The following is a 14,166-nucleotide window of genomic DNA, read 5'->3' as shown; positions in this document are numbered from 1 at the left end:
CTCGAGAAGGATTGAAGCCTGAAAGACAAACTCAAAAAAAAAAGTGTCGCCATCCGTCCAAGCACTGCACATGCAAGGACAAAACAAAAACCTAAGCTAAACTACTAATCAGAGGGGAGGCATTAGAATTCTCCTCCCCGTCACCGGCCGCCGGAGGGGCAGGTAGAGGGGAGACGAGCCTACAGGCTCATTGGTGAAGATTGGAGGGAAGAGTTTACCCTAGCCATCAAGGGATATAGGGGAGAAAAACCTAATCTCTACTTCTCCTAAATTCCGATAACAATCTGTTGAGCACTTGAAAACAAACTTTCGGCACATGAGTTTTGTACTTTGTAGCACCGACCTCTTACGTGTAGATGAAATCTGGTGTGGTGCTATGTGCTACGTGGATCATGCAAAGCGCTCTTATTTTGGCAACAAGTGTCCTTTATCCAAACAAAAAAGAAAAGAGAAGGACGTGGCCCTGGCCTATCTAAAGCAGGTGAAGACACCAATAATTGTGTTTTGTTGTTTTTAATCAACAATTGTGTTACCATGTACAGTATACGTTATAAGTAGTTGTTAGTTGGATGAAACTACTGTTCTTGCCTTTTTTTTTCTTGAAAAATATAGTACAGATCCTCGCAACACGAATGCAAACTCACCCCTATGAATATACGGCATTCTTATGACGTATGCACATGTCTCATCTTCGTTAAAGTTGAACTCAGCACCCTGTCATTTTTTCCAGAGTACGAGCAAGTATGGCCTAGAGTGACCTATGCCGCACTGCACCAATGGCACGAGCATCAGCACGGCTGCGTCGACGTCGATACTCGAGACAACTCCAAGTCGTTCTCCAAGATGTGTTGAGAACATCGACATCCATATCCATGCAGACACTGAAAACCCAGGGTTGCACTAATCTCCCATATTATTATTTTACCCCAATCATGCAACCTTAAAAAGGAAGAAAAAAAGTACTCCGATCAGGCAGGTTGGTGCTCAAAGAAAAGGCTCCATATCCTTCGCCAACCACGACCAATAATGTAAGCCACCATCCCTCGTTTCAGACCCAGCCCGGCACGCGACGACACACAAGACAGAGCCCTCGCTCCTTCAAATACCTGACATCCCTATCCTATTCCTATCCAACGACCAAGAGCCAGACGAGAGTGAGTGACAGTAGCGTTAGTACCTATCCAACGACCAAGAGCGAGACGAGAGCGAGTGACACCGCTTATCTCGGTTGCAAATGGCCGTCAAGGTCGTCGCCGGGAAGACCACTGCTGCTCAGCCCAAGAGCGTGGGGCGGCGGCTGTGGCGCCTGGCGCGCACCGTCATCTACCTTCTGCGCCGCGGCGCGCTGTCGTCCGGGCGTAAGCTCGCCATGGACCTCCACCGCAGCAGGGACGCCAGCAAGGCCCTCGGCGGCTTCGTCAACTTCCACCGCCGCGCGGCGGCCCGCTCTCGCTCCTCAACCGTCGCGGCGAAGCACCGTGGCGACGAAGCGGCCGGCTGTTACAGCAGCTACGACGCGGCCGACATCGCGAGGGTGCTCGAGATGCTCAACGACAGCGGGCACCTCTTCGACGACGAGGATGGGCTCGCGGCGGCGACGCCTTCTCCGACCACGTGGGCGTCGCCGGCTACGGACAAGCTGCACATCACCTACTCGCCGTTCACGGCGAGCGAGCACCAGCAGGTGGACAGGGAAGCCGACGAGTTCATCAGGAGGTTCTACCAGCAACTGCGCGCCCAGAAGAGCGTCTCCGCCACGCCGGAAAACTGCGGCCACATCCCAAGGCCGGTCGCCGCTTAATTTCAGAATTAGTAGTGATGGACTGCTCGAGGCGGCCGCCGGTCGCCCGGCACGGGGAGCACAACGTTGCCATGCACTCATCTTCAGAAAACGTAAATCGTCCACATGACCGCATCCTCTGTAAACGACTAAACGTGAAACATTGTGCAATTTGAATTGTGGTGGTACGCTTGTATAGTTGTATTGCTGCTTTGGCTATCTGCCGTTCGGGGACAGCCAGGACCCGGGTGAAAGTAGGCTACATCTACATGTGTGGGTACATAGAAAGAAAGCATAGGAGTCGGAAAATACGTGGATGAACCCGGGTGCATATGAGCCCACTTCAGAAAACACATTTCTAATTGCCAAAAAAATCTGAAAAACAGTTCCACATGTACAGCTCCACATTGTATGTGCGCACCGAAACTTTCGCTGAAAAACAAAATTATCTTTGGCCCGTGCAAAAAAGACAAAAGAAAGTGTCTTGAAACGCTATTTGAAAGCACTGAAATTTGTCTTTTTTGCGGAGGCAAAAAAAGGCATTTTTTCGCTAAATTTTATGTCGTACACATATTTTGCAGAGATGGTAGACGTGAAATTTTGTTTTGAAAATATTCACCTTTTAAAACATGTTTAAAATGCTTTTTTTAAAAGCGGGTTCATATGTACCCGGTTTCAAGACATTCAGTTCGGATAGAAACTTACTTCGACTGCAAACTACTCAGAGATTGTCCCAGCCAATATCGGAGCCCGAATCGTCCCGTCCTTCGAATCGAGCTCGATCACCCTTGAGGGACCAGCGTCCTCCTCCTCCTCCTCCTCCTTCTCCTTCCTCACCCCCTTATCACCGGCTTGTTCCGATGCACCGACTACTCATACTCCTCCAACACGAGGTGCATATTTTCCGCCCTAAACCTCGCCATGGTAGCCTCATCATGCCGATGACTGTCGCCCTGATCCAAGATGACCCGAGTCTCTGATACGTCTCCAACCTATCTATAATTTTGGATTGTCTCATGCTATTATATTATCAATCTTATATACTTTATATGCAATTTTATATCTTTTTTGGGAAACTAACCTATTAATCTAGTGCCTAGTGCCAGTTGCTATTTTCAGCTTATTTTTTGTGTTACAGAAAATCTATACCAAACGAAGTCTGAATACGACAAAACTTTTTGACAATTTTTTCTAGACATGAAGATACCCTAGAAACTTCATGGGAGGACCAGAAGACCTACGAGGAGACGACAAGGCAACATGACATGCCTTGGGGGGTAGAGCGCGCTCTGATATCTTGTCATCCTCACGTGGCTCCTTCTGATCTAATTCCAGCCCTGTAAATTCTCTATTATTGGGAAAAAATAGAGCATCCACCAAAACAATTTTTCCGCCACCGCAAGTCTCTTTTTTCCGTGATCCCACCTGGAGGCCTTTTTCAGTATTCTACCAGAGGGGAATCTATCACAGAGGGCTTCTATATCAACCTTGATTCACCTTCGATGATGTGTGAGTAGTTTCCACAAGATCTATGGGTCTCTCTCTCTCTCTCACTCATTCTCTCTCTCTCTCTATCTATCTCTTTGATCTTCAATACAATGTTCTCCTCGAATTCTATTCAATGTAATCTTTTTTTGCGGTGTGTTTGTTGGGATCCGTTGAATTGTAGGTTTATCATCGGATTATTCATTAAAAGTACTTGAGCTTTTTCTGAACTTTATTATGTGTGGTTGTTATAGCTATCTAATGCTTTTCGATCTTTGAGTTTTCTTTGGCCAAGTTGATGAGTAGATCTTCAGTGGAAGTGGTGCATGATAGTAGGTTCAATCTTGCGGTTTCCTCACCCACTGACAGAAGGGGTAGCGAGGTCCATATTTGTATTGTTGCTGCTAAGAGGAAAACGTCGGGGTTCAATTATATTGTTTGATTTATTTTGTCTATATTATATCATCTTACTTAAAGCGTTAATTTGTTCTTTATAGACTCAACACCCTATATGCATGTTGGGTAGCAAGGATCGTGCATGGAGCATAGCTTAGAGATCCCATTACAAAGAACAATATGTCTAAATTGTGGAATCTCTCGAGGAGATTGTACATACCTCCAGGATGACCAACCAGCCGTGAGTGCACCCTTCTAGGCCGGCCCTTGTGCCGGCAGGGACGCCCCCTGTTATTTTCTCTCGGGTTTTTTCAATTATTTGGGTTATCAAAATGTTTTAAATTGTAAAAAAGTTGCAGATTTTAAAAAATTGTTAATGAAATCCATAAGTGTCCAGGATTCCAAAAAATCTGTTTAGGAATTCACATAATGTTCCTTGTTTAAGAGAAACGTTTATGAATTTAAAAATTCTTCACGAATTTTAAAAAAGTTCATGATTTCAAAAAATATTTATGGTTCAAAACTTTGTTCGTGAATTCAAAAAATGTTACCATTTAAAAGAATGTTCACGAATTTGTAAATAAATGGAAAAAATTTCCAAAAAAAAGATTTGGAAAAATTGTACATGAATTAAGAATACATTCATGATATAAGAGTACTTTCATGAATTTATAAATAATTTTCATAATTTCAGAAAATTGTTTGCAAATTTTAATTTTCATAATTTCAGAAAATTGTTTGCAAATTTAAAAAATGTTTCCAATTTCAGAAAATGTTCAGATTTCTAAAACAACCACACAAAAAAGTTCACGGTTTTAAAAAAAGTTTGACAAATTTCAAATATTTTCGCAAAATGAAAAAAAGGAATAAAAAACAGAAAAAGAAACATGAAAGAAAGAGGGAAAACGAAAGAAAGAAAGAAAGAAAATATTAAACCGGTTCAGGGAAGGTTTCTAGAACCTTCCCAAAACAGGTGTGGACGAAACACAGAAATGGGCCGGCCAGTAAAAACCCAGCTTGAGGGTGATACGCGCGCGGTCGCTAACCGGTGACCCATTCCCTGTGCTAGAATTCTTCGGCCCGCCCATGTAGAAACGTTCATTGGTTCCTGTGAAGCTCCCAATGGTAGAGCTTCAAGTCAGGTTTATTTTTAGTTTTGTCGTTTCTGGTTTTATGTCCGGCTTTTCATTTCTACTTTAGTTTTTCCTTTACTTTTTTTTAAATATATGAACCTTCCTAAATTCCTACACTTTTTTCGATTTGTGAAATTTTTTCAGATTCCCAAACCATTTTAACTTAAAAACTTTATCAAAATCATGAAGTTTTCTAAATTCATGAAATTTTCTGAAATTCATGAACTTTTTTGAATTCACCAAATTGTTTTTAAAATTTGAGAACTTTTTCAAATTCATGAACTTTACATAAATTTGCAAAACACAATAGTGACCTTTTCTAAAATTTAAGAACCTTTTCAAATTACTGATTTTTTTATAAATTCACTATTTGCTTAGAATTTTATAAAGAATTTCATTCTTTAGATTCGTGAACTTAAAAAAGTGAACTCTTTTCAATTTCACCTTTTTTTAAAAGTGAATGGTCAATGGTTAAGTGGTCGATGGTCCAAGGCAACGTGAGGAGAGCAACTAAAGGAGCACTCCTTACAAAAGGGAACAAGCTAACGCTTCCGAAGGGCTCCATGCGGGCAAAACATCTGAAGCCATTGGTTTCCGATTTTTCCTTTCCGGTTTCTGATTTTGTTCTTTTTACAGTCCGACCCCGTACTATTTGGATTTTTCGTCTTCCCCTTTCTGCGCGATACAGGTAGAAAAATGACGCAAAGAAAAAACACTTGAAAGCAAGACGTTGGTTCCCTGTTTTCTAGGTTTTCCCTTTATGTTTTGCATTATATTTCGATGAAATGGAGTTTTGTGGGATAATTATAGGTGCGGACTTCCAACACTATCAAACTTCAACTTCAAGTAGTAATTGTTAGGATTAATTAATTAGTTTAATTAATGGAAATCCCTGCTTAGCAAAACCGATGTGCAGTTCCTCTCCCGATGGGTCACGTCCTATTGTAATGGACGCGTTCTTTCGATGCATCACTTGTAAAGGTCGCGCCTGCGCGACCCGTCCCTTCCGGAAATATAAATATGTACATCATCGACATCCATCATTAGTGATTTGATTACTGTTCATTCACACTGTTTCTTCACACGTTATCACGCACTTCTCTCCAGCGAGAGCGATAGGCCACACAGGAACTCGCCGGAGAAGAAAAACGAACTTCAAGGAATAATACAATGGAGGAGGAAATGTGTTTAGTGGATAGTGGATCTACTAACACGATACTTAGGGAGATGAAGTATTTCCAAACACTCAAGAAGAGTAATGGAAGTGTCATGACAATTGCTGGTCGAGACACGGTAATTGTTGGTTCTGGTCAAGCTACAATTACACTCCCTATGGGTACTAAATTGGTAATCCAGAATGCTCTACTGTATCCAGATTCTACTCGTACCTTGCTGAGTTTTAAGGATATCCGCAAAAATGGTTTCCATGTGGAAACTAATGAAGAGAGTGGGGCTGAATGCCTACTCATAACTCAGCAAAAGGGATTTCGAAAGGAAGTCCTTGAGAATTTGCCTTCTTTATCTTCTGAGTTGTATTATACATACATTAAACTAGAGACGCATATGGCATATAAGATAGTTTTTCAGAATCTTGATAAGTTCAAGATTTACGATGCCTCCGGCGCGCTACTCCTGCTCGCCCCATAAACATTTTAAGGGGACATAGATTGAAGTCTATGTTCATCGTACAACGCGTTTGTCACGGTATTCATAAACATTTTGAAGGGGCGTAGATTGGAGTACGCTTCGTGTCACGGTATTCCAAACAAACAAATAAAAGAAAACACGAGGAGGGGTTAATCGCCGGTGCAGCCAGCAAATTATTAACCCTGACATGCCCAAGATTTAATCAGGCCGTGCCGTGCGCGGCGCCCGGCAGCTCCGGCGTGACGAGCGCGCTGTAGATGTGCGCCATCATCCGCCGCTCGAAGTCGCCGCCGCCGGCGGTCGACCGCGCCCGGGGCACCCGCTTCGCCCACAGCTCGCCCTGCTCCCGGGGCTTCGTCGCCAGCGCCGCGCACGGCCGCCCGGCGCCCCCGGCCAGCGCCAGCATCGCGTCGACGTACGCGTCCCGCAGCCTCGCGAGCAGCCGCACCGGCGACAGCAGCGCGGCCGCGCGCAGCCTGGCCACGCCGGCCAGCCACCGCAGACGGCGCTGCACGGCGCCTGCTGGCGTCGCCCGCGTCCTGCTCCCGGCCGCGCCGCCGAGGCGGGCCACCCGGACGCTGCGCCGCGACGGCGAGCCGCCGCTGCCGAGGCGCTGGTAGTTCCTGCGCGCCCAGTACATCTGCACGCTCCGGCGCGGCCGGGACACGAGGCCGGCCATGCGATCGGGGAAGGCGCGTCTCGTGCTCTGCTGCGACGGGATGGCACGGTGATCTTAGCTGCGTGTGGTAGTGTCTCTGAGGTGAAGCTTAGCTTTGCTCTGTATATATATCGTGATGAGATCGCCGGCGCCAGCTCCGTCTGACTTGCTGCTAGCTCATCGTCACCGGTCTTGTTAACTCTTCTTTGTTGCCGGCGCAGTGATGGGGCGGTCGTGTCAAGATCGGCTTTGAATTGGTCGCGCTAGGCGGGTCGAAGGTTATAAAAAGAGTATGCGGCCGCCAAAGCTGCACCCCGTCATATGTGTCGGCGGCCTAGCTACTGTACCACTCTGCTTCCGTTCTATACTGTACTACTCGCTCACTTTTTGCCTCATTTTTTTTTCGAAATTACTATGCACACGACAAGTTGCTCTCAAAAAATTTCGGTAATGTAACTCCCGTACGTTCGGGAGTTAAGCATGGCAACCCAAACGGGTTTAGATGGCAAGTTTAGTTTGCGTGAGATTAGGTAAATATGACAATTTTCTGACAAAAAAACGAAAAAAGACGAAGTTGCCATCCCCTATGAACTAAAGTTGCCATGTAAAAACGTTCGGGATGAAATGCTCAAAATCCGAACGTTCGGGAGTTATTGGATTCCAAATTTTTACTCACTCGCTCCCTCGCATACTCGCATAGCACATGCATATGTGTCCATCAATCTCATATTTTTTTAACAAAAAACTTCCAATCTATTTGTCAACCCTCAAGGTAGTACAAAGAACATCAAAAGTAAAAATTACATCCATATTCATACACCACCTAATGATGACTACAACTACTGGACCAAGCCGAAGGCACGCCGCCCGTCATCGTCCCTCCTTCATCGGAGCGGGACGAGAAGTTGTTGTGGTAAGACCCATAGAACCAGCGCATCAGAATAGCAACCGCCGCTGATGAATAGAATAACAGACAGGGAAGGTTCCAACCTATAGACACAAAGACGTAGACGAATAAAGATCGGATCCAAGCAGATCCACCAAAAACAAATGCCGACAGGATCCCACGGGATTCGCGAAGAGGCGAGAGACACACCTCCTCCACATGCTCTCTGACGACACTAAAAACATCGCCCGAACCGGGTCTCGGCGAGGATAACATGTATGCATGTGACTGTCCCTCCCAATTGAGCACGCAACCCTTTTTTTTCCTTCCCAGACGGGCCATCTGCTATCTAACTTTTTTAGGGGAACTAGGGATTTTATTCATTGTTCAAATCATCCGGAATACAAATAGTGTTTAGGGGATCCCTAGCCACATGTGGCGATCTTCCGAAAGCGATGAAGCTGCCTTTGACAAGGCATGAGCTTCATAATTCGCTTCCCCAACCTCAAACCGAAAAGTAACTTTAACAAAACCCTTTACTCTATCTCTAATCTCATCTAGAATCATGGAATAAGATGATTGTGCACCCTGGTTGATATCCGAGACAACCTGCATACAATCTGAAGCTATTATCAAATGTGATATGTTGAGATCCTTTGCGAGGGAGAGGGCTTCATTGCATGCACAAGCTTCCAGATTGGGTGCATCAACTAGTCCTTCAAAGATCGTCGCCGAGGCTCCCAGATACTTGCCATCCTTGTTTCGACAAACAGCTGCAGCAGCGCCCATGCATCCATTGCGTGAAAGTCCTCCATCAACATTTATCTTTGCCGAATTTTCACCAGGAGCGATCCACCTCTGGACATGAGGCTTGGCTGCCCGCATAGTTGGTTGTACGGTCCTCACCAAAGCAATCTCCAAGTCCTCCAAATACCTATTGATGAAGCACATAGTTGACAGAGGGCTCTGAAACTCATTATCATGTATTGCACGCCTCCTCGCCCACCAAATCGACCACATTGTAATGAGCACTCTTGCCAGGTCTTGTTGGTTCAACGTTTCAAACAACCAAAATAGCCAAAGGCGGGCATCATGCACTCTGTTTGATAGCAAATGCTCAAGAGCTTCTTCATCCCCCCAGGGCCCAAATGCACCACGCCATGTGAGGGAGTACTGGATTAGGGGGTATCCGGACAGCCGAACTATATACTTTGGCCGGACTGTTGGACTATGAAGATACAAGATTGAAGAATTTGTCCCGTGTCCGGATGGGACTCTCCTTTGCGTGGAAGGCAAGCTTGGTGATTCGAATATGTAGATCTCCTTCTCTGTAACCGACTCTGTGTAACCCTGGCCCCTCCGGTGTCTATATAAACCGGAGGGTCTAGTCCGTAGGACAACAACAATCATAATCATAGGCTAGCTTCTAGGGTTTAGCCTCTACGATCTCATGGTAGATCAACTCTTGTAATACTCATATCATCAAGATCAATCAAGCAGGAAGTAGGGTATTACCTCCATCGAGAGGGCCCGAACCTGGGTAAAACATCGTGTCCCCTGCCTCCTGTTACCATTAGCCTTAGACGCACAGTTCGGGACCCCCTACCCGAGATCCGCCGGTTTTGACACCGACACCATGCGACAGTCAAACAACGAGTGCCGCCAAGAATCTTCAGCTGAGTTGCATATAGAGCAGGCCGGCGAGGTCGCCATCTTCCTCTCATGTCTTACAGTTCCCGTTGGCAGTGACATGTGTGACAGACGCCATACAAAAACTTTCACCTTTGATGGTATTTTAACCTTCCATAACTGTGACCAGGAGTGACGCTCAGCTGCCACATTTGACGGGGTCGTCCTCTGCTCGAGCCAATCTTCTCGCTACTGCCTAATTCCACTTAGCATTTATAGGCTGATCGGACAGAGAAGACACCCCTCCTGTCATAGTGCCATGCCCAAAAATCATGCTGTACTCTGGAACTCAGTGGTATGTTCAAGATAACATCCACATCCAGGCAAACAAAATGCTCCTCCAAGATATATTTCTTCCATGACCTAGTCACGCACTCAATCAAATCAGAGACTAGCTGTGGTGGGCTAGCCGAAATAGCACATAGTGGTCTTAGCTTGAAGTCTCGTGGCAGCTAATTATCTTGCCAAATATGAGTGGTGGAACCCGACCCAATTCTCTTGATGATCCCAAGTGCTAACAGATCTCGCCCCTCCAGAAGTGAGTGCCAAACCTGAGATGGGTGGGTACCCAAGGTGGCGTCCAAAATATCAGACTGTGGATAGTAACGCGCCTTCAAGACACGGGCACTAAGAGAGGATGGGTCATGTAGCAAGCGCCAAACTTGCCGAGCAAGTAACGCCAAATTGAAGAGCTCAACATCTCGAAACCCCATACCTCCCACAAACTTGGGCTTGCACATTGTCTTCCACGACACACATGCTAGTTTTCTCTGACCTTGCTTACTGCCCCACCAGAATTTCCGAAGGAGAGCATTGATATGTTCACATAAAACACGAGGCAATTTAAAGCACGCCATAGAGTAGGCCGGAATGGATTGAGCAACTGATTTAATCAAGACTTCTTCCCCCCTGCTCACAAACATTTCTCCATCCATCCTTGTATTTGTTTCCATATTCTATCCTTCAAGTACCTAAAGCAGCCCTCCTTAGCCTTACCTACATAGGTAGGCAGGCCCAAGTACTTCTCGTTCAGAGATTCATTCTGAACTTCAAGAACATTTTTTATATCAACATGTGCTGAATCCGAAACGCCCTTACTGAAAAAATGACGATTTATCTGTATTGATGCGTTGGCCAGATGCTACACAGTATATGTCAAGAAGTTCCTTCACCTTGGATGCACTACCAGTCGTTGCTTCAAAGAATAAAAGGCTGTCATCGGCAAAAAGAAGATGATTAACAACCGGTGCCGACGCAGCTACCGACAGGCCTCGAACGCCAAGGCCTTCTGATTTCAGCAAACAAGACAAACCCTCTGCAGCTAATAGGAATAGATAAGGGGAGCCGGGATCCTCTTGCCATAAACCCCTTGAGGGCCTGAAATCATCCAAGATGCCATCATTAAATAGGACAGAAAAAGAAACTGAAGTTATACACCTCATAATCGTAGTTGTGAAGCGCGGGCTAAAGCCCATCTTGAGCATAACTGCCTCCAGATATGGTCATTCAATTATGTCATAAGCCTTCATCATGTCTAGCTTGAGTGCACAGTAGCGATTACCCTTAGCTCTCCTTGTTTTCATGTAATGCAGACATTCATATGCTATGATAAAGTTGTCTGTTATAAGGCATCCAGGAACAAAAGCCGACTGCTCTTGAGAAATAACCTCTGGGAGTATAATCTTCAACCTGTTTTCTAAGACCTTCGATGCGATCTTGTAGATCACATTGCAAAGGCTTATAGGTTGAAATTGTCCTAACAGTTTTGGACTTGCTATCTTTGGAATCATGACGATGAACGTGCGATTGATTTCCTCCGGTGAGTCATCTCCATTGAGCACCCTAGTGATCATTCCTGTTACCTCATCACCACAAACCTCCTAGTGCCACTGAAAAAAGTGAGCTGGGAAACCATCCGGTCTGGGGGCCTTGGTGGAAACATCTGAAAAAGCACATTTTTTTATCTCATCCTTAGTGTAAGGAGCATTGAGGCCAACATTCATGGCTGCATCCACTCTGGTCGGTATATGTGACAGAACCTATTCCATACCTATAGTTCCCTGTGGAGCATAAAGATTAGCATAAAAAGAACCGACTATATCTGCTAGTTCGGCCGGGTCCGTACACATCGATCCATCTTGGTGCTGCAATTGCGTAATATTGTTTTTTGCTCTCCTAACACTAGCTTTCTTCTGAAAATACTGGGTGTTGCTATTTCCCGCTGAAAGCCACCGAATACGCGATCTCTATCGCATCATGATCTCCTCTCGGTAAGATACTTCAACTATGCGATTTTGGATCCGTTTCTCTTCCTCGCTTGGACCAACTCGAAGAGGATCAGCTCGCAAGGCAGCTAGCTCATGCCTGAGTTTCCTCAACTCTTGGCGCACAGAGCCGAAAGTGGTCTTCCCACAGTGTTTCAGAGAAGATGCAACAACGGTCAGCTTAGCTGCAAGCTCGGCTAGAGCAGTAGCAGGATGATCGGCCCGCCAAGCTTGTTCCACGGTATCTCTGAACGAATCTTCAGTCTCCCACATACACTCATAACGAAACGGCCTCTTTAGTGCAATCCTCGAGTTACTATCTTCCAACTCATTTAACAAAACAATTTAACAGTGATCTGATTCGGTCGTCGTGAGATGTTCCACTAAAGCAAAAGGAAACACAGCCGACCATGACGGAGTTGCAAGGGCGCGGTCAAGTCGGACACAACAATATTCTCCTCCTACCACTCTTTTTTCAAACATCCAATCCAGGCCTTTTTATCCAAGATCTGCAAGGTCGCACACATCTACAGCCTCTCTGAAACCTGCTATATCTGCGCTATCGCTCTCATTCGGTCCCATCTGCTCCTCTGGACGGAGATTTTCATTAAAGTCACCCATGCAGACCCACGGCAGTGTATTTTCTCCTCGCAAAAACTTCATAGTGTCCCAAGTTTTGTATTTAAGACTCCTGTTAGCAACTCCATAGAAGCAAGACAAGCACCATGGTTCTTTGCCCGGTTCTTTAATTACCGAGTCAATGTGATACTGAGAATTTTTTTTATTTCAAGGGCAACATTATTCTTCCAGTACAAGCACAAACATCCACTACGACCACTGCTAGCTACTCCAAACCTACCACTAAAACCTAAACTACCCGCCAAACCTTCCACCATATACTTCGCAAGCTGAGTTTCAACTATCCAAAGCACATCCGGCGCACAAGCCTCCACTAGATCGCGTAGCTCACGAACCGTCGCGGGGTCGCCAATCCCGCGATAGTTCCAACAAAAGGTCCTCATTTGGCCCGGCGGTCCCTCAAATCGGAGGCCGCCTTAGTGCTCAGCTCCATCTCATCTACTTCCCGCTCACCCCCTGCTTCCTCCTCTTCACTATTGGTGCCTTCTCTGGGGTTGACGCCGAAGCTGCATTGGCATCGCGAGTTACTCCATTCGGCCCCTTTTCCAGCTGCAGAACTGTCCCAACAACCTTCCCAACAAGGTTTGGTATAGGCTGCCCACGAATGTTCATAGTCCCATCCGAAGAGACCAACCTCTTGCGAGCATTGACGTTATCCGATGGGTTCTGTACATAAGCAGCATGCTCCATCGCTTCCGGTTCAGAATGCTCCTTTGGCCTTCTCCTCTCTCCCATCGATCCTCCTCCACTTTGTCTTCCTCCCCGAGCTCCTCTTCCACCCGATCTTCCCCCTAGCACTTGCATCCATACCTCACCTCCCCCTGCAGCATAGGCCGGCTGGCCCGGGTTCCACAATAACCACTCACCCCACTCGCAGGCACATGGATCATGCACGCCAACGCCACACTCCTCAACTGTGCAGCCCATTAGACCGCAGAAGAAGCAAAAATTTGGTAGCTTTTCATAGAACATCGGGTATTTCTTCCTTTGAGGGTGATCAGGACAAATTTCACCAAGGGAGTGTTAACATCCACAAAGATTCTTAACTCGCAAGGTACCGACCGGGTTTATTTTGCCCTCATTTACAAGCACCGTAAACGGTGGTTCCCCCACCTTTGCAGCCACCCATTCCGCTAGTTCTTTTTTTGCTATAAGCCCATCAGGCAGCCCTTTTATCCTTGCCCACGCCGGTAGTTCATTCAGCTTATACTCAGCCACATCGGTAAAGCCATCGTACTCTTTAAGGATCACTGGAGCATTGCGAAAAATCCATGGCCCTCCTTCCATCACCCTCTTCCAATCTCCAAGATAATGACACTGAACCAGGAACAAGTTCGGGCCCTTCACATTGATTGTCACGACCTGTGCAGATGCCCACGCGTTCCTCATCTGCCTGAGCAGCGCGACATGGCTGAAGGGTTTGGTGGTGTGAACCCTAAAAATACTTAGCCAATGCACTCCTTCAATCAGGTCTTCAACCTCGCCTGACAAGTCCAGATCGTCCTCCTCCTCCCCATGCAGATGCATAACTGCGAATTTGTCCTCCAGATCTGGTTCTGGGCCATAGCCCCAATCTTCATCTTCATCCC

At 46.2% G+C, this 14,166-nt stretch overlaps 1 protein-coding gene across 1 annotated transcript; it reads left to right on the top strand.

Annotated features, from left to right (window-relative positions):
- Positions 1-1,149: 1,149 nt before the first annotated feature.
- LOC123099717 (uncharacterized) lies at positions 1,150-2,136 on the top strand. The gene has a single exon (XM_044521824.1). It carries the CDS (start codon positions 1,235-1,237, stop codon positions 1,799-1,801), a length of 567 nt encoding a protein of 188 aa, XP_044377759.1. The 5' UTR covers positions 1,150-1,234; the 3' UTR covers positions 1,802-2,136.
- Positions 2,137-14,166: the final 12,030 nt, after the last annotated feature.

Source organism: Triticum aestivum, chromosome 1B, assembly GCF_018294505.1.
Source record: "Triticum aestivum cultivar Chinese Spring chromosome 1B, IWGSC CS RefSeq v2.1, whole genome shotgun sequence".
Classification (NCBI taxonomy): domain Eukaryota; kingdom Viridiplantae; phylum Streptophyta; class Magnoliopsida; order Poales; family Poaceae; genus Triticum; species Triticum aestivum.
The sequence above is the reverse complement of the archived record's forward strand: the minus strand, read 5'-3'. Positions and strand labels throughout refer to the sequence as shown.